Genomic DNA, 21,179 nt, shown 5'->3' on the forward strand with positions numbered 1-21,179 from the left:
GCCCTGAACCAAATGTATTTCAAACAGGTTGAGTATTATTACTTTCCAAATCATAGCTCTGATGAAGGAATGAGCTCTAGTGGAAGTGCAGCCAAGTGTTGGGAATATGGCTGTTGTTATTAGCCATGAGGAATCTGAGTTTCTGGTCCATTCACTTTGCAGTCAGTTTGTCACTCACTGTTGAATCTTCAAGGTGAAAGATTAGCAGAGGGTTTTAAATAATCACAGGTCTTGTAGGGAAAGACTTTATGCTAAGAGCCTTTGGATATCAGGTTCCAAATTTGCCTCTTATAACCTTTTTAGCACAGACATCTCTAGGATTTCTGAGTTAAATCTACTGCATGAAGACAATTTCCATTCTTCCTTTAGAGGTTTGAAGGCTGAGTTAATTTACAGTTGGTGTGAGCAGATTAATTCAGGATAATAAAGTCAGGGCTGAGATTAGCCATTGGTCTTTATCCATTTCTTCATCAGTCTGTAGTTTGTGGTCAGTGGTGTTCTAGCCTTGTGGAAATGTGCTGTTAATCTCTCCTCATTTCCCAGCACCCACAGCACTGTACAGTTTACTGTGACTGGAAATCTGTTTGCTTTACCAGAGATGTGGGACTGATGGACCCATTTTCCTGGTACCCTCTCCTTTGTGCAGTGCAAGGTGTTACCCCTTCTGGTTTGGCTGTGGGATGTACCAGACAATGAACCAGGATTGTCTCCAGGAGCTGGAATGTACTGACACTAAAGAATGAATGGAGGATCATTGGTTCAAGTCTATCTGAAGCAAGTATTTTTTAAAAATCTGATTTGAAATGAAGTTGTTGCAAAAACACATTTACTAGTTCCCCTGCCTTAGTCTTGTACTGAAGGGAGTGGTGGCATTTTCTGGTAAAAGCTGGGAATGATGATGCAGTGAACAGATGCTGTGTAAATTAGTAAACAGGATTCCTTTGCCAGGAATTTCCCAGCTCCTTGGTTTGTCTAGCTGCCCATGCAGGGGTGTTGCAAAAGTAGCAGGCACCCAGCTCTGGGGTGATGGGGATGGGACCCCTGTGGGATGCTTGGTCAGCATGGTTCATACATTGCCTCTCCTCAGAGGCACAGGGAAGCTCTGCTCTGGGATGTCTTTTGTGTGAAGGCAAGGAGATGCTTCCCTGGTGTCCCAAAGTAGGCAGGGGAGCTCCCTCTGCAGAGCTCCAGAAGCAATAAGCCCTTTTGTTGCCAATTGTAGGGTGTCAATTGTGTCCCATGTTTCAGATGTGCTGGAGGCCATGTAGTGGTGTGCCTGGCAGCTGGGAGCAAACAAGGACAGAGCTGTCTGTCCCCAGAGTCTGCAGTCTGGTTTATTGAGTAGGAGGCTCAGAATCATTTCCCCCTCTCTCATCCACCCAGCTGAGGCCATGTCTGATCTTTCCTGCCACTTTAGCTGGTCCATGAAGTCATGGAGAACAAGAAACATGGGCACTGTGTTGCAGCTGGGACCAGGCTTTCCAAATTTTGGTGTCTAAGATTTTGGGAGTGAAGGAAGAAAAAACAGCCCTAGATTTCCCTTACGACAGTTCTGCAGCAGTATTGGATGGAAGTGAGACCAGCTTCAAGCAGAATTGACATCTTATGTTCTCAGTTACTCCAGTATGTCTGTCATTACATCCCTTTGCATTTCTGTGGGAGCCTGAGTCACCTTCCAGCGCTTTGTGTCTGACTGCTGCTTTCCTAAGTTATTAATGCTCTCATTAGCAGAGTAGTGCTGACTGTGGAGCCACTAGATGGCCTGACTAGATGTCTTTATGAATGTTTTAATGCCTGTGGAACAAGAAGCTGTTTGTCCATGAGCAGTGCTAGTTTTTTATAACTGGGACACAATCAGCATATTCTATAAATGGACTGTAGGTTGTTCTGCTTGCAGGTTGCAGCTTTGTGTGTCTTAGTTTTCTAATGAGAGGATTAGCTTCTGTTTCTAAACTGCATGGCTTGCTTTGTACTTGGGCTCACCTTGTGAAGGGAGCCCTCGCTTGGCTCACTGGATTCTTGCTTCAGAGAGAGCTGCAGCAATGAACAGGTCTTTTACCACTTGGTAATCTTAATTTGGAGAGAAAGGTCAGCTCTTAGCAGCTTGGACCAACAGATTAGGCAATAGTTGAGGCAATTCCTGTTTGACAACCACCACCAGTACACAGAAACCAGAGATTCAGTGTCAGTGTTTGTACCAGGTCCGTGTCAGTGTGGTTGATCTCTTTTCTGAAGGTTTGGGATCTGAGTGTGGCAAGAGCCTCACAAATTCTGTATGCTTCTGACCAGCTCACTGGGCTTTGAGCTATTAATTATTTGCATCAGTTACACTTTTCAGTACCCTAGAGGCTTTGTTGACTAATGCAAAGACTTAATATTAGCCAACCATCCACTGATTGAGAAATATAAGCTGTATTTTATCATCTGCATCTTTAACTGAGCCTTTGCAGGGCAATCTCGTTAATTATTCCAATTACTTTTGGTTATTTGTAAGCAAAATCACTAAAGCATGAGTACATAATCAAATCTTCACATCTGCATGCAAGTCAAGACTGGAGATTAAATACTGGTGATTATCTAATGCCAAATACATGTTTTCATGTTTTCCCCCCAAAGGTATTGAAATACCCCTCTCTTCATGGCTGCATAAGTTTGCTGCTTTTAAGTATCAGAATCCCAGATAACAGGGTGTCTGTTATGTTGCATAAAAATACTTTGATTTGCTCTTGAAGCTGTTGTTGATCTATACTGGTGCTAATCTCTAAGGCCTACAGACAGTAAATAGGTTTGGGGCTCTCATGTGTGCAAGGTGTCTTTTCTCATACCTAGGAAATTAATTATCTTTTTCAAACCACAATAGAAGAACATGTGAGCCTTCCTGAAAGGGGAATACAGCATCATTAAAATAAAGATGTGCCTTTTTAAATGTAAATGTACAGCAAATGCTTAAACTTGAACCATTTCCTAGTGCCTTGCTGGACCAGAGAGGAGAGGGGAAGGGGTTGGGGGATAAGGATGTAAGAGAAAGCTTGACTCCTGCAGGGTTTGTTTGTGGGATTTTTTTTTAATGTCTGATTTTCAGTGCAAAATCTGTGTGAACGACAGTAATTCAGAAGCTCCTGGGTTCCCTCTGTTAAATCGATATGGTTAATGACTCTGGGGAGCTTTGTCACTCCTAATAGGAAGACTTGGAAAGGTTGGCAGCTTCCTCTGGGTGTGCTGTAGCAGCTGAAGCTGTACTGGAAGATGTCTTGGTTAGCTGCTGGATGTTTCACCTCATGGTGAAGGCTCATGATTTCACTAGCATGCAGCATCCTGCATTTTATTTTCTAAGTATGCAAATCACAAATAGTCCCAAAAGCATAGAAAATCTGTAGCAGAAGTCTTTCAGAAGAAATTGATGCTTTCCATCACTGGGAAACTTTTTCAAGAGTGTATTAAAATCTCTAATACAGAAGTAGCAAGAAAGCAATTTCTCAGCCTAACTTTCCTCATGGTTGGTTTTACAGCAGTCTGTGCACAGGGCTTTGCTTTCCTTTACTACTGGAGTGTTCCAGTCAGCAAACTTTCCTTCTCCCTGCTGCAGTGAGATCAGTGACCTGAGAGTGCAGCAGGCACCAGCAGCATTGCAGGAGCACAGTGCTCTGGGGCTGCTGCAGGGCTGTGACAGCAGCTCTGCTGGCTCACATCACCCAGGGGACACATCTCATAGTCAGATTGGGCAATCATGGAACTGCCAGGTGAAAAGGGAGAAGATTTTATTCTAAATTGTCTTTCAGGACACAGACAGGGACTTAGAATTGATTGGAGAGAAGAGCCAGGCCCTGGCAGTCAGCCTGTCATGCTTGCAGTCAGAGGTAAAGCCTTGTGTGAAACAGCCCAGGTGATGCAGGTGTGCCCTGCATCCCACAGCCACTTCCAGCTGCTGGGTTCATGGATTCTGGGTGGTTTCACAGGTTACACTGCAAAGGGGAGCTGGCTTGTGAGTCAGGAGCACTGGGTGCTGCTCCCAGCTGCCATGGCCAGTTACTTAACTTAAGCAAGGAAAGTCTGTGTGCTGCAATTTCCCAGCTTGTGTAGGATTCACCTTTAAGTGATTTATTTTCTGACCTAATGAGTGTTGAGTCCAGATTTTAAAACAAGCTGGAAATCCTCACCTGGTTCAAGTGGAGGGAGATGCAGTGGGTGGAGAATGGGAAATGAGATCTGAAATTGCCATCAGCATTCAACACAGACTCATCAATTCATTTCATATTCCTCATTAACCAGTCAGATTGATTTATTCACATTATAAATTTGAAGTGTAACCAAAATAAGCTCACCTCCTGCTCTGATTTCTACTTTGTAGTGCCATGTTTTAGCTTGGAGAATCTGTATGGAACTAGGCAATGACACATCATGGAAACCCTAATAAAAAGTCTGTATCTGTTTTTGACTCTGCCTCTGCTAGCTGAGTGCACTCCTTAATTGGCTGCATTTGAGCTTTCTTGATGCTTCTGTATGACCCAAAAGGCTTCAATGATTCCAGCAGTTGTGAGTGATTTGGGAGTTTTATGTAAAGCCATTGGATCAATGTGGTTTTAAATATACTAGTTCAACTCGTGGAGAAAAGTCTTAATCCCTGGTAGTGAGCAAACAAATGTGAACTTCAGCCACAAAACAAGATAAAAACTGATCAAGCTAACAGGCTGAAACCTTAGCCCTTACGATAACAGCAACAAATAGCTTTAGCCTCTAGGGTGAAGAGAATTGGTTTCAAAATGCATTCTCTAGGATCTCGGTGATTAGGTCTAAGTTTGTCTGTACCTTGTACTGCATGCATTTTCTCTGTAAAACTGGATGGTGCCTCTTGAATCAGTGTGTATTTATTTTGTGCGTATTAGGACCAACAGCCTAATATCTGGGGGTGGTAAAGGACTTGTAGCACTTTAATGTAGTAGCTTTCATAAATTGGGAATCATTGATAGAATGCCTAGTGTTTTTAAAGTTGAATGGACTTCCTTTTATAATATATTTAAAATAAATTTTTAATGTGTTTTCTGAAAACGGTGTACGCAGCCATCACTGTCCCTGCCTCTTTTGCTCCAATGATTGATTTCTCTTCTACTTGTGAGAATAAACCCAGCTGCCCTGGTGTGGTGTTTCCCCAGCACAGGTTTCCTGTCACTCCACGCCCAGTGATGCAGTCCTGAAGGAGCCACGGCTCTAGTGGACAACTTGTGCCCACCCCTGGGGTGGACTGGCCTTGGGAGGGCACACTGGGGAGCACAGAGGAACGGAGAAAACCCGACTGTGACTCTTCTTTCTCTGCCTGTTGGCCTGGGGAGTGACTGCTGGGAGATCCATCCCCATGCCTTGGTTTGCAGGGAAGGGCTTGAACAGCTCATGGCCTTGTTTGTGTTCTGATCTCCACGTGGGGAGAGCAGGCTCAGCCCAAGACAAGAGAAGTATCAGCATTGCTCCTGTTCCCTCTTGGACCCTCAGTGCTTCCTGCTGTCACCACTTCATTTCTGCAGTGGCCTTCTCAATACTCCTTTTTACCCAGCTCCATTGGGTGAGAAACATTTGAGGGGGGAAATGGATGGGAGACAAAGAATGAAATGTGTGAAAATCTGTGTGTGGGAAAAGGAGCCTTTCTGGGGGGACCAGCAAGGCATGATCCCCAGGGAAGGCTGTGCTGTGATTCTTGGCCACGGGAACATTGCCCAGGGTAAGTATGTGCCAAAAGCTGTGACAGTTTAAGCATTTTAGCAGGTTCAATATGTGCAACCCCAGGAAAGTGCTGAGGAGAGTGGGAGTCTGGGGGAAGGTGCCACAGCAGTGTTTTCATTGGCCTCCCCAAGGTACTGCGGAAGGAAATGGTCTGATTTCTGATGATGAAAAGTTTAAAAAAACCCTTCTTCCCAGGACTTCTCAAGCAGCACAGACCGTTGGGAGAGAAATTTCTGTCCTGACCCCCCTGAATGGCTCCATTAAAATACTCAGTTCCCGATGACAGGTACACCACTGGCTTCTCTTCAGAGGGGAGTGCTGCTCCAGGTGAGATTTACAGGCCTGCACAGGCTGCCCTAATTTGATTAGAGGCTGACTGGGATGGCCAGGCTATTACTGCTTTAGTGGTACTAAAGCTGCCTGGGTACTGATGGGTTTATGAAACATTGTTTCTCACTTCATTGCAGCTCCCACAAAGAATTATTGGATCAGGTTAGTGATAGATTCCTAATAAAGAATGTCTCTATGAGGCAGTTTATTTTGCAGAAAGCTTGTTCCAGACTAGCAGACTGTGAAATCTGGAGGTTCCCATGAGGATAAATATGCTGAAATAAACTGCAATTATAAAAACACCTCCATGCATTTTTTTTTAATTTTGTAAGACTGAAAAAAAGGTGTCATCGTGTTAGCCTGAGCAGGAGGTAATTAGCATCGAATTAGCAAACAGACAGTGACAAAAGCTGGGTTTTTTTCCTTCTAGTGAGCATTCCAAAATGACTTAAAACGTTTTTATCTGCAGGGATGAGAGGTTGCAGCCCCAGATTAAATACAATCTGATGGTCAATGCCAGCCTGTTCTGACACTTAGGGTGCCTGTTTCTTCCCAAAATATAGTCAGGGAGCACCTGCACAATCTCCTCCTCAAGGGGACAGGAAGAAGTTCTGCTTATTCCCCTTTATCTCCTTGCTTGCTGTTATTATCACCTGTCCCTACAGTCTGTGGGGTTTGGCTTCCTGAGTGTCAAGATAATCCTTCTGCAAGATTTCCTCAGCCAGTCATTTGATTTTTATTGGTAATGTTAAGATAAAGCCAGAAAGCTTGTTATCAGCAGCTCCGAGATCTCTGTCAGCCTCTTGGTGTTTTCCCTTTCCCCAAAACAAGGGAATATCTGTACGCCTTTGCCAGGAGGATGTTACTTCAGGCGGGCAGATTCCAATCAGTTTGGTCTGGGGTTTTTATAAGCCGTAGTGTTTCACTGCTTTAGATGTCTTTGCTCTTTGCTAACTGCTTGTTTGCTCCGTGGGTAAAAGCATTTATTTCCAGCAGCTTCCCGTGAGAGCGGCCGGCTCCGCGGGAGCGTGTCCCCAGGAGGGTGCTCACAAGCACAAACAGAAATTACCGATTGCCCGAGGGCACCCGCAGGAAAAGCCAAGACAAGAGGCGGAGCTGTTGAGGAGAATGAAGTCCCTGCCCTCCAGATCTATTCTGAGGCTTGTTTGGTATTCTGAGGAGTGCTTGGAAAATACAGATTTTGGCTTTGCTCAGTTGTCTTGTGCAGAACTGGTTGCTGCGTGGAGCAGCCTGAGCTGATGGCCAAGGGCTTTGAGGAGTCTCTTTCTGGCGAAGGTATTTTGTGTGATTGAGCACAGCTCACCCAGCGCTCGCATTGTTCCGTGTGCAGGATTGCAGGCTTTGAAGTCATTTTAGTCTACAGAACCTTTCTTCTGTCAGAGCAGAAAGTCCTTTATTCAGGAAGATGAAATCCTTTTGCTTTCAGAGCTGCTCAGGAACCTCTGACAACAGCATTTGCTGTCTGGTATTACAGAAGTCACAGCATTTCCAGAAGTTGCATCTTCTCTTCACAAATCAGCAGGAATTTCATTCTTTCCCTGCCATCCCCCACTTTGCCTTCCCCTTTTTTCTCCCCTTTTTTTTATTTTTGGGGAGGTTTGGGGGTTGGGGTGAGTGGGTTTTGTTGGTTTTTTCGGGGGGGGGTTCTTTTTGGTTTAGGTTTTTTGGTTTGTTTTTTTTTTTTTCCCTTAAGATGAAAAATGCAAAGTTTAAAGTCGTTGCTTTGAGAAACACTTCTCCAGGTCCCATCTTTTCACTATCCCTGCTTTTGTGACCAGGGGAAAAAAAGAAAAAGAAAAAAATAAATAAATATTGTATTTCTTATAACATAAAAAATTACATTTCAGCCAGACACTCCAGCCTAAGCGATGACCCAAGAACAGGCATTTGTGGCTGTGCCGCCCCGAGTTTGGTACGAGGCCGGGTGGGAGCCGCAGCTGCCGGCCTGGTACGGCTCAGAGCCGGCACAGGAGCGGTGCCGGTGCGGCTGCAGGAGCCCGCGGTCCCGCGGCTGCATACGGGCGTCCCGTGCGCGTCTGGGCAGCAGGGGAAGCCCAAAGGCCGGCGGGGCCGGAACGCCTGCCGCCTCCTCCGGGCGGGAGCAGCCCGGCACCTGCGGAGCAGCGCGGGGAGCGCCCGGCTCCCCTCAGCTCCGGCCGGGCCGAGCCGCCGCTCCCTCCGCGCGCCCCTCACGGCGACCTTCCGGCTGCGGGGGCCGGGCGGCGGCGGCGGACGGACAGCTCCTCCTGCCAATCGGCGCTCGGAGCGGCGCGGGGCGCCCCGCCCCTCCAGCCGCGCGGACTAATCAGAGCCGCGCCTGCGGGCCGGGGGCGGGACTTCCGCGGCCGGGGAGGCGGTTTTGTGTGTGCGAGCGCTGCGCGGTCCCGGCTCCCCGCGGGCGGCGGCGCTTGGGGGGCCCGGCCCGGCCCGACCCCGCGGGCAGCGCTGAGCGGCGGCGGAGGGGGGGTCCCCTCCCCTGCCGTAGTGGGGGGCCCCCGCGGAGGCGGCGGGGTCCCCCCGAGGGCGCGGTAGTGACGGCGGCTCGTCCCCCGGTTGGTCCCCCGGTTGTCGGCTCCCCGCGCGGGGTGAGGGGCGGGCAGGTGGGCGATGAATGGGTTCAGCACCGAGGAGGACAGCCGGGATGGGCCGCCCGCCGCCCCCTTTTACGGCCAGAGCTGCTGCCTCATCGACGACGGGGACCGCTGCGTGCGCCCCGCCGGCAACGCGTCCTTCAGCAAGAGGATCCAGAAGAGCATCTCGCAGAAGAAGCTGAAGCTGGACATCGACAAAAGTGTGAGTGCGGCCTCGGCCGGGGCTGCCGGGCGCTGCCGAGCCCCGCGGAGCGGCGGCCGGGCCGGCCCCAGCCGCCACCGCACTGCGGTGCCTCCGGGGAGCTGCGGATCCGCCCGGCGAGCCGAGCTCCCGGGCGGCCGGGGGGGTTCGCCTGGCCCTGAGGGCTGCGGCCGGGCTGCGTGAGGCGCTGCCGGTGCCTCCGCACCGCGGCTGCCCGTCCTCAGCCTCGCGGCGCTCGGGAAGGGGAAGGACGTGCCTGGGTGGACCCGGCTGCTCCCCGGGCGCACAGCCGGCTTTTCCCGTGGCGCTGCCCGGCTGCTGAAGCACAGCGTAGCTAAAGCAGGAGGCGGGTGGTGTGCGGGGAAGCTGTCGGTGCTTCGCAGGCACGGGTGCCGTTCCCATTGCGCTCTCGGGTTGGAAAGGCTGGTGCTGGCAGGTGAAAGCAGCGCTGTGGTTGCTGCTTCGGTCAGGCGGCACTGACGTGACTTATTAAATCGGTTAAGAATTGGTGTTGTGGTGAAGCAGGTTGAAGAGCGAGCCGGCAGCGAGGCGTGCTGCCTCTCCGGCGGGGTTTGTTCGCGCACGGAGCAGCCCGGTTTGCTGCCTAATGACATTGACAGCTGTCAGCTCCAGATACAAGCGGGTTATTTGCCCAGCGGAGAAACAGGCAGAGCGGAGCAGATCACAGAAGGAATTTCTCAGAAGTGACTTCGTTAACGGAATTCAGCTCTGCACGCTTTTTTTCGCCTGATCTGTAAAGATCAAAACCGCTGAAAACAAAGCAGAAGCAAAAAAAAAAAAAAAAGGTGAAGTTTTGAGTCGGTCTGTTTGGCAGCTCCCCCAGTTGGTTGGGTCCCTTCTGCACAGCCAAAATGCATCGTGTCACGGGAAAAGTGACTCAGTTTGAAACATATTCTTGAAAAATAGAGCATTTCTCCCAGTTGTAGTTCTCAGCAGATTTGTCTAGTGGCGTAGTAATTTCTTGTATTTTAGAAATGAGTCTTTGTTGACAGATGCCAGGCTTTAGAAACAAAAAGGGGAAGTGAGACTAATGCAGTCAGAACAAAGGGAAAGTGTAAAGCAGGCTGCATAGAGTGATTTTGGATGTAGAGTGCCTGTGTTATCTGAAGATATTTTGCCTTATAGATACCAAATAATTTTGATCTCTTTAAGTCCTTTGTTTTGCTAACTCTAGTGAGATAATATTTGTTAAAAGGGAGGTTCCATTGCTGAACAAGCAATAGGAAGGAGGCTATTCTGCATTTGATCTGTTTGTTTTAATTGAGGTGATCAGCCCAAGTTTTATTTGACAAGGTTATGAAACACTTGCCTGAATAATTCTGTGTACTATTCAAGCCAGAAACTTCACAAGAGTGGAATAGAATAACACGTTTTTTTGGTATTTGGTAGTTACCTGCTAGTAAGTCCTGAAATAAATGCACTTCCTCCAGACAAGCACCCATTTTTTTCCTTGACGTATGATTGCAGCCATAAAAAAGGAATTTATTATCTGCAGAGGTTCAATTCAGCTGTAGCTTGGGTTCTTTGTTTTCTTTGCCTTTAGTCTTTGTAAGGTGAGTTATCTCTGAATAAAGAGTGTGATATCAGGGCTGGGATTTGAGATTAGAAATTCCTTGATGTCAGTCGGTCATGCCAACTTGAGTGATGCACCTGACACTGGTGTTGAAGTGGCTGCTGTTGGATGCTCTTTCACACTATCTTTTTTGATTGCCTTTTTACCACTTCTGGTTCTCAGGTGAGACATCTGTACATTTGTGATTTTCACAAGAACTTCATTCAAAGTGTGCGGAACAAAAGGAAGAGGAAGACGAGCGATGATGGAGGTGACTCTCCTGAGCACGACACGGATGTTCCGGAGGTTCGTGGGCTGCTTTCCCCCTTCTTAGCATGCTGAACTTCCACTTGGATGTTCTCATAGATCAGAAAATATTTCTATTTTAAATTGCAAGGCCATTGAAGCTGCTGTGGAGTTTCTTTTACTTTCCAGGAGGAGTTTTTTCTAACGTGTGGTGTCCTGATTTTCTTCATTCCCCTATGAGTTCTTTGCCCATGTAAAGTTTTCTATAAAAAAAGGTGTGATAAGGTAACTCCACAGCTTCATGTGTGTACAGTTAAAATTGTATTTGATGCTGTTTTTTTAAGGCTAAAAATAAGTTCTTTTTGGTGGTGTCTGATGCCCCAGCATAATTCCTTATTACTTAGTATGCATCATTTTGCAAATACACTGCAGAATTCAATAGGTCACTGTCTTTGATTGGGTATTTGATACCCGTGGATATTGAGCTGCTCCAGAGATTTGCATATATGGTATTTTTAGCATTATTTAAAACTACCTTTAAATAGTTTGTGACACATTTTTATTTTCAGGAGATAGGCCTGGGGGAAGTTTTCTGTGATAAGAGAACTCTAGAATAATCCTTTCTCTGTGCCACTGCGTGCTGCACTTGCTTCAGTGATGTTTCTGGTACTGTTGACATGGCAAAAGTTGTGCAGGTGATGTTCAGAGAAGCAGAGCGTGGTCACAGTCAGCAGAGCCCTCTGCTGGAAATGCCAACCCTATTGGCAAAAAGCTGTTTATTTCTGAAAGGAAAAAAAAAAAGCCACCAAGAGTAATTTTGCCAGCAAAGCTGTGTCTTGGTGCAAAGCTGGTGCACACACCTCCTGTGTGGAGGTGTTGAAAGAGTAGCAAGTTTTTGGTATGGAGTTTTTTTTTGAGATAACCTGACCTTTTTTTATCACTGTTCATGTTTCCATTTTACAAGCTTCTCCATGAAAACTTTCCTGTTCAAGCTTTGCAGTAGTTGCCAGGGTGATTGCTGAAGACCCAGTTGGCATCTAAAAATGCTCTGGTAGAGCACACAGAGTATTTGGTGACTGAAACCTGATGGATGCACGTCACCCAGCTGAACTGGGAACTCTGCACCGTGTCAGTTTTAATGTCATTTCCCTCTCAGTTTTCAGCAGAGATTCCTTTTGTCTTTGAAACTTGGCATTTCCCACATGATCTTCATTTTCTCTGCTGTAACCTCGCCACCACCCCCTTTGCTTCTAAACTCTGCACTTCCTATTTAAGTATTTGAATTTCATTTCATCTCTGTACTCTGTTTTATGTCACAAGCCGTTTGTTCAGTGCCTGCTAAATTGTTATTTCATGTGTGAGCTTTTTAAACCTTGTGGGAACAAAAGGTTCCCCTTTGCTTGGAGGTTGCAGAGGTGTAATTGAGAGCAGAAATTGGCCAGCAATTCTGTTGACAGCATGTGAACCAGAACAAAAATTTCTATTTCCCTGAGGCTATTTTGGTCCTTTAGCATTAACAAATACAAAATATACTTAGGTTTGTCAGTAAGACAAGCCAGTGTGGTTCTGAATGCAAGCAAGGAGAAGCCCTGTTGAGGAAGAAGTAGTTATTTTTAGATATTTTTAGATAAAATAACCACTCATAGAAGCTAAAGGTAGTGCTCATGCCCTCTTCTCTTCGTCACTTCCAGGTTGACTTGTTCCAGCTCCAAGTGAACACCCTGCGACGTTACAAGAGACATTATAAGTTGCAGACTAGGCCGGGACTCAACAAGGCTCAGCTTGCAGAAGTAAGTGAGGACAGCAGTGGTGTTATCTCTGTTACAAGAAAACTTTTTATCTCCTCTGTTCAAGGGCACATTTTGTGGGCACTCACACTTGTGGGACTCCCTGGTATGGACCAAGTGCCCACTGGAAGGTTTCAGGGAATGATGCCAGCAGAAAGCTGCCTGCTTGCTTTCACCTGGTTCAGGCTTAGAAGCCACAGACACTGGCTGTTGAAAGCCTGTTTTAGTAACTTACTTGTCTCTGCTTCCTTTCCCACCTTTTTCCTAGTCCCAGTTGGTGCCCTTTCGGGAGCAGAAACAGGACCCAGTTTTTGGGTGTTATGTGGGGATGGCTGCTCAGCTGAAAGTCAGACTTAACCCACTAATCATCTCCCTACATGCTCCTGTTAGTTTTTCTTTCCTTACAGGCACTTGAACTTGTTAGAAGTGCTTATTATTGAAGGCAGCATCACTGTCCATGGGTTCAAATTCTTCATTTCCCTCCTTTGTCCTAACGATTCTGTGTTATAAAAGGCTTTTTTCTTAAGGGCCTCTGCTGCTTTCTCACCATATGGGCTATTTGTTCAGAAAGAACTCTCTGTATCTCTCTGGTATTTGGGCAAGTTGTGCTTGCTGTGCTTCTGCTCTCTTTTTCCTTGATCTGAAGCCATGCTGTGGGAAAAATCTTCTCTAAACTTGTAAAAACTGTAGTAGTTACTGATTAGTACTGAGGTTGATTTTGTAAGTTGTGGCTTTCACAACTGTCTGCCTAAAACTGGCTGGTTTGCTTTTACTTTTGCTTTAAAGAACAAAAGCCTGACAGACCAAAAAGTCAGCAAGACACTGTCTTCCTCTCTTTCAAAGTCATCCAGGGAATGAATATTTAGAGTATAGAGAATGTGCAGTGTAGGGCATGTAGGAGTAAGTTGAATGAAGTAGGGTGGGGTTGTTCCTTATTAGCAGTCCTGATTTGTCATATTTTAACCAACCAATTCATGTCTGTCAGCTGCCTCCTGCCATGAAGGACTGCCTGCTTAAGGAATTTACCATGAATGTACCCAAGAGGAAAGAAAAGATCAATTACTGTGCAGGTGGAAAATAAAGGGAGCCTAACTTAAAGCTGTCACATAGTTCCCAGATTTCCTGTGAAGCCTGAGCAGCTCTGACTCTATGCTGGATCCTGATCCACCTCCCATACTTCAATCACTGCTGCCTGAGGCTGTTTCACTCCTCATGCTATCCCACTGTAAGGGAAACTCCAGGTTCCATAAATCTCCTTGGAGTGACCTATTGCTCAACCTGCATCAGAATTCTGTTCTAGAGCTGTGTTGGGTACCAAAAAAAGAGTTTCTTCTGTGTGAGGAGCAGGTCTTGTCCAGCTCCAGCATGTTTTCTATATTCATTTCCTAAGGAAAAAGCAGCTAATGTTTCAGGGCTTATGCTACTGTCAGAGAGGGGTAGCCCTAACCCAACCCTAACCCTCCCATTGCAAATTCCCTGATGTTCCTTTCAGTGAAAACTTAGGAGTGCCGAGGAAATCTTTTTGAATAAAACTTTGCTACACCTGGTTCACACAGCAAAGTGCTGCAGTGTTTCTGACACTCTGCTTCAAAACACGGGGAGGTGCAGGGAAAACTCTCTCACTAAATAATCTCAGCACAAAATGTCGCTGAGGAGAAGCTGTGCTGCTTTGGCAGGAGGACATTCTGGCTTCCAAATTCCTCTTGTAGGTTGGCTGCAAATCCTGCTGACATAGCAAGGCTATGCTGTGTTCATACACACATTCCAGCTGTAAAGAGAGAGGGAGGTAAATGAGGACTGACAGTTGGAATTGGTGCATGTTTCACTCAAAGGATAATGCGCTCAGTGGCCATAAAATCGTTTCTGGAAAGTGAAGAGAAACCCTGTTCTGATGATTTCTAGTTTTTAATTCCAGCATTTCTGTGTCTTTACCTGTTGTTCTTCTAGACTGTCAGTCGTCATTTCAGGAATATTCCAGTGAATGAGAAGGAGACACTTGCATATTTCATCTACATGGTGAAGAACAACAAGAGCAGGCTGGACCAGAAATCAGAAGGCAGCAAGCAACTTGACTGAAGATTAACAAGACTTGGAATAAGAGAGACCTTGAAGGAACATGTGGTATTGTGCATTTTAGGTTTATAAAAACTGTTAAAGTATATTGTAAATTTTTTTTAAATGCAGTGTCTGAATGACAGAAAAAAATATAGACATTCTTATGAGGAGTATTTGAAAACATGTGCCCAGCATGTTTCCGAAGACTTCTTCCCCTCATTTCAAAGTCATATTGGAATAAAGAAATGAGGATAATGGGGAAACCAAATAAATCTGTAGAACTGTGGAGTTTGTCAACTTGGTGTTTTAAACCATTTCTGGAAATCTACATCTCAGTGCAATTCAAATGCCAGATGGATTTTTTTTCACTGAATTCAGGCTGCATCACAAACCACCATGCAGTTTGTCTTGGTACAGGACTGGAAGAGCAGCAGAGATAAAATTCATGATCAAGGTGCATGGGTCAGAAGTTTGTCTGAAGCTTGCTGCTCACCTACACATGCTCTGTCTTGCCTTGAGTCAGTGCTTCAAGTCCCAAACTTCTACAAATGCTCCAGCTCACCAGATCTACTCCAGTGAACACTACTTGACCAGTCTGAAATTGATGGGGTTTTTTTGCCATTTTTTTCCTTCCGACCCCATCCGACACAGATGCCAACCAACTCTCTGCAGTCTCTTTTCTAATTTCTTTTAAGAACTCATTAATTAAATTTTCTGTAAGCATTTAAAAATTTCTGCATTCCTCTGAATGTGGTATTAAGGCAAACACAACCTATGTGCTGTGTCTGATCATGTTGGTAGAAGTGCTTATTTAATTGATTTATGCATACTTCAGTGATGGTAGGTGAAACAATGGCTTGAGACATCAGTCTCTTAATTTCTGTGTCAGGTCAGTATCGGTCACAAGTGATGTGCATTTTATACTGAAGCTTTAGCAGGTGTCACAGAACTGCTGTGTGCATTCAGGGGCTCTGTTTAGTATAAATCAGATTTATGGGTGAGGAACCATAACCAGGGCAGTGATCTGACTGGAGCATTTCATGATACATTTCATTTCCCTTTGCAATGGGCAAGAAGCATCAAAGCATTTGCCTTTCATGAACATTACATGTGCTTTCATGAGAGCTGTGTGAGTGAGGGTGGCACACTGGTGCTCCCTGACAGGGCACTGTAGGAGGAGATCACCCTGATTTTATTTAAAGCCGAGGTGTCCTTACAGATAATAGTGATTATTTTGGCAAAAGGAGATTTTAAAAGTGTTGGTTGTGACTGACTGTTCTCCAGTGACCTCAAATTCTCTTCAGGGGAATTCATGATTTAAAGCACTGCTCTGTTTCTTTGCTGTCCTGACCAGTGTCTCCATTCTGGTACAAGATGCCAAGACTCCACATTGAGAGGATATTCTTAACAAGCCTTAAGCAACAGAATGAACAGTAGAAAACTTCAGCTAGCATTTTGTAAAGGGCAGGTTTTATTATTTCAAAACTGGATGAAGTTTTGTTTAAGAGCTAAACACACTGGTCATGGTCCCAGCTTAGTACTGCATTGTGTTTTGTAAGGCATGAAGGGTTCACTTAGTGAAGCTCTTGTTAAAGCTCTCCCAGAGTCTCTTTAAAATTGAAATCACAGTTTAAAGCAAGTTGTTCACATCACTCTGAATTGTTTGCTAATACTCCAAAAAACATGTTCAACAAACTTCAACATGTCTTAAGTCCTGTGTCACAGGCAGAAATACTCTGTTATGGTACATGTCCCATTTGTGACATCTGCGGAGTGTGATTATTTCAGCATTTCCTTGTTCAATTCTGTGTGGATTTTTAGAACATCATACGAGAGAGAGGTTCAGGGAATGAGGAGAGAATGTCTTGTGTCAGTATTTCATGAATGTTTAAAAATTTCCTATTTGTGCTGGTCCTTTCCTTATTGAAAGGGTGGAGTCGTTCCCACATCAGTCAGCATGATCTGGCTTCTCTCATTCAGGACAGATGGTGAGAAGGGTACATTCTCTGACTGCATGTTAACCTCCAAAGTGCTCATGTAATCAGAGGATGTTACCAGGGGAAAATGAGTTTCTGAGTTGAGAGGATCATGCCTCATAGTGATTCTTCCCCTGCACTGGGCACTGGTGAGGGCACACCTCGAGTGCTGTGTTCAGTTCTGGTCCCCTCGGTTCAGGAAGGACATTGAGGTGCTGGAGCAGGTCCAGAGAAGGGAAGCAAAGCTGGTGAAGGATCTGGAGCACAGGTCCTTTGAGGAATAGATGAAGGAGCTGGGGCTGCTCAGCCTGGAGAAGAGGAGGTTCAGGGGGCACCTTCTCATTCTCTGCAGCTCCCTGACAGGAGGGTGGAGCCAGGGGGGGGTTGGCCTCTTCTCCCCGGCAACCAGGGACAGGACAAGGGGGAATTGCCTCACGCTACACCAGGAAAGTTGAGGTTGGACATTAGGAGGAATTTCTTCACAGAAAGGGTGATTAAATATGGGAATGGGCTGCCCAGGGAGGTGGTGGAGTCACTGTCCCTGGAGGTGCTTAAGGAAAGACTGGCACTTGGTGCCATGGTCTGATGGACACGGTGGTGTTTGGTCATAGGTTGGACTCGATGATCTCAGAGGTCTTTTCCAACCTAATTGATTCTGTGATTCTGTTATTCTAGACCAAAACTGTAAAAATGTAGTTTGTTTGGGATTTACTTTTTTTTTGTGGTTGTATTTTATTTTTGTTTTATTTTTAAGAGTAAATAAATCTGTTGGGGTGTTTTAGTAGCCAGCAGCAAAATGATTCTTTTCAAGGAAATACGGTGGCAGGTTCCATCTGTTCAGGTGTATTCACTGGAATGCTTTTGCGCCGAGGTGGTATCCAGGAAACTTTTCTTTTCTTTTTTTCCTGAAGTAGTCAATTGATGTTAAACGTGATCCTTGTTGGTTTCACTGCTAAAGCAATTATACTTTTTTGAAAAAAAAAATTCTTAGTGAAGTGTGATAATGAAGAGATGTTTACCAGCCATTAGCAGTTGTTTATAAGGTGGAAAGCTTGGAGGCAAGACACCAAAGAAGCAGAAGAATCTTTGGCTGTCAGACCCCATGGCCTTATAAACCCCTTGCAAATGCCTTATTACCTTGTTCTCAACTTAGCTAGAGCAAAACACCTTGAGCAACAGAAAGCTGATGGTCTTGTTGGAAGGGACAGCCACTTGCTGGCTCCCGTGCTATGAACTGAAACCACATGTCAATTCAGTAGCAATATCCATGTTCAGGGTGCCTGTGATTCTTGAAAAGCATTTAGTGTCTAATAACCAGAAAACGCAACAATGCAATTGTCGTTGTGTACGATACCGTGCTGTGTGTTCGATTCCTTATGCTGCATGCCAAGTAAAAAAAGAAAAAAAAAAAGACTTTCCAACTTTTTATTTTAAATGTCAAATTAAATGTGTTTGAACCTCACACTTGTGAAGCCATGAGGTGGGACATTTTCTCAGCACTTTTAGATGGGACTTGTTGGAAAGGTGTAAGACCCAAATCGCTTTGGCTGGTATGATAAGATTTTTTTTTTTGCATTTTGCTTTTCACAGATGGGCCTTAAATTCTGTCTAGCTTTGAACCATGGAGCACAAGCCTTGGGGGCATGGAGGATGACCAGATGTCATCTTCTATTTATAATAGTGGAAGTTTATTTCTTACAAGCCTGCATAGGTGACATTCACCCTGGGGCAGAGAAATTGTCTCTGAAGGTCTCCAGCCATTATATAGCCTAATGCAATTCCATAGCCTAGCTCAATTCTCATTGCAGAGTTCCATTAACTTAATTAGAGTTCTGAATAGATCCAAAGCCATTAGTATGCAATCCAAATAATGCAGAAACATCTCTTCTGGGGTTAATTTCATCCTGTATGCTGACCCTCTGCTCACTTCAAGGGAAGAAGAAGAAATCGTTGCTGGTAGTTATTGGCTTGAGCTCAACTCAGGGGAGTTGGAAGCATGCAAAGACTCGAGTCAGTAGCAGCCTGATGGCTGAAAAGTGCAAACACATCCAAGGAGGCTCTGTTAGAATGCAGTTTTCAAAATTTCATAATCTGAAAGATTATTGTATATCAACCTGAAGTAAACTATTGCAGTAAAAATTAATGTTTCTTTTGCCAGGCACTTTAGATGCTCAGCCTGAGAAAAGCAGAGCTTTGTACCACTTCTCTCCAGTATTCTGGTGTCCCAGTTTTCCTTGGAAATGTGGCTGTAAACCACAGATACCCCAAGGTGCAAGAATTGACCAGAACATGTCAAGCCTAGCATTTCAAGTGAGTCTAAAGTGCAAGCTGGGTTCAGAGAGGCTTTGAACACAAGAGCTGAAATAATCTACAGTAAATGGGAGTTTTCATGTGGGTCATGATGGCACAGGGAGGATGAAGCAGGACATGGCCCACAGGGAGACTGAACAAAACACATTTCCACAGCAGCAGCAGCGTGGAGGGAGATTTGTTCTGTGTCAGCTCTTGTGATGGATGTTTTATGAGAGGGGGAGGAGGGTGAGCTGTGCACTTTACATCTTTTGGTTGAGCCAAATGTAAATACCAATGGGAGATCTTCAGCAGGAACTGCAGTTGCAGGGGAGAGGAGGGGTCTGCTGAGGGACTCTGTTTAAGTTCACAAATTGCTGAACTGCCTGGAGCACTAGAGTCACTTTGTGTCTACAGTTTAGAAACGTGGGTAATACAAGGTGGCCTCCCTTCCAAAAGGAGTCCTTGTGCTGCCCAGAGTAAGGACAGAAGAGTCCCAAAGGTGAAGGAATGTTATTGATGCCTCACTCCTCGTGTCACTGATGCCCTTTAACCATCTCTAGCTTATCAAGTTAGGGAGTTCCCATTTTCCACTTTCAAAGTGTAAATGAACTGTTAGGATGTAAGATACTCCTTGCACTTTTCACAGCTATCCCTGATCTCCTGTTTTTGACTTGCTTGTGAACACAGATGTTTGGGGTGAACTAAATGCTTGAACAAAGTGTGGGGAGAGGGGGAGGCTCCTGCTTTAAACCTGAACTTCCCTTGCAAGCAGCTCTGCAGGCCATCCTGTGCATCAGCAGGCTCCAGGAGCCTCTGGCTCACCTGAGCCTTACCAGGGCTGGGTTTACTCCTGTCCTGCCCACCCCTCTGCTCCACAGCTGCTGCAGGGGAGGTGGGTGGCAGGTAACTTGCAGAATGGTTTGGAGTCTTTTGGCAGGCTTACTGGGAGAGAAAACTGTGTTCCCTCTTCTGTTTCTGGCCTCCATGTGTTGTGCTGATCTTATGCCAAATGTTTTGGACACCTTGTATTTTTAACTGTGTAATATAGCTGTGTATTGTTAAAGCAACTTAGTAACTTATAGCAAAAACTGTAGAACTCATTTCTCTGAGGTGTAGGAAATGTCCTGCTTCCACTGTGTATGAGACTTTAACTCTGTACTGTCTGACAAAGATAAAATTCTGAATTTCACTTTAATAAATGATCTATCTAGCAACCCACAGAAAGGCCCACATTCCCTTGTTTGCCTTTCTGCCCTCAGCACTGATGGTTCCAGAGCCAAGGGAGTCCTGCTTTGTGTGGATGTTTTGTGCCAGGCTCTCAGATTCACTGCCTTTTCCAGCCCACCTCCCAGGGCTGAAAACACTGCAGACATGGAGCAGAGAGTGGCACCGCTCAGTGGGAATGCCAAACTGCAGTGGAAATCTCAGCTGATGGGATATTTTCTGACAAACCCAGGTGGGTTGCAATTCATGGAATGCAACATGAATTGAATGCAACAAAAATACAGCTTGCAAGAAAGATGGAGGCTGTTGAAGAGTCACATGCCCTTGCATTTTGGGGAGTGTTTCTGTGATGGGAATTCCTCCCCTCCTGTATCATGAAGAGTGTGTCAAGTGCAGCTTCTCATTTGATTCATGTTTCCTATTGAATCTTCATGTCTAGTTCAGCCCTGTGCTTCTGCTCCTTTCTCAGGCACATCCTTGGCTTCGTTTCATGCATGATTTATGGCTCCTGTTGTCCAGAGTCAAACCTGCATGCCCAGCTGACAAGGTGGGCACTGCTCCAGAGCAGTAATGACATGGACCATCCCAACATTCAAGATCCTTTGCCATGAAATGCTTTGTTTCATTTCTTTTTGTGATATTGCTCCTGACCATCAGCCTTACAAGCAAAGGTGCCTCCCTTTTTGCTGCACTGAGGAAGCAAGTGAAAAAAACTGGGATTTGAGTATTTGTTTGTCTGAACTCTGTTCTGGTGTTTTTAAAGGTTCTGCTGGCACTGTTTAATTTGTGCTTTTAGCCTTGATTTTTAGCCAGGAGAGAGGTTGTAGTGTAGCTTTTCACACACTTGGGTTCTCACAGAGGAGGATGATCAGATGTCAAAAGCTTTACACCCAAAACAGATCCTGGTGTCCCCAGTGCCTGCCTTTGTGGGTGTGTGTGGAGGCCTTCATGAGCCAGGATAGTTTTGGAACATGCTGCTGTGCTACAGGAGGCTGTCCCTGCCCCGGGGAGCTCTCAGTTGAGGAAGGCAAGACCAGAGGTGCCACAGGTGGGCACCAGGGGTGGAGCACGTCACACAGCCCGTGTGCTGTCAAGGGTTTTTAGGAGGTGTCAGAAGTGACTCTTCAGGGCAGCATACCCCAGTGGAAGGGGAAAACTGTGTCATTTGCA

At 45.7% G+C, this 21,179-nt stretch overlaps 1 protein-coding gene across 1 annotated transcript; it reads left to right on the forward strand.

Moving 5' to 3' along the window:
• Positions 1-8,400: 8,400 nt before the first annotated feature.
• Positions 8,401-20,000, forward strand: SAP30L (SAP30 like). Its single transcript, XM_039701294.1, has 4 exons — positions 8,401-8,856; positions 10,613-10,735; positions 12,367-12,465; positions 14,410-20,000. The coding sequence occupies exons 1-4, from the start codon at positions 8,671-8,673 to the stop codon at positions 14,536-14,538; spliced, it is 537 nt and encodes a 178-aa protein (XP_039557228.1). The 5' UTR covers positions 8,401-8,670; the 3' UTR covers positions 14,539-20,000.
• Positions 20,001-21,179: the final 1,179 nt, after the last annotated feature.

The sequence above is a fragment of the Passer montanus genome, unplaced genomic scaffold, assembly GCF_014805655.1.
Source record: "Passer montanus isolate IOZ18808 unplaced genomic scaffold, ASM1480565v1 scaffold15, whole genome shotgun sequence".
NCBI classification, from domain to species: domain Eukaryota; kingdom Metazoa; phylum Chordata; class Aves; order Passeriformes; family Passeridae; genus Passer; species Passer montanus.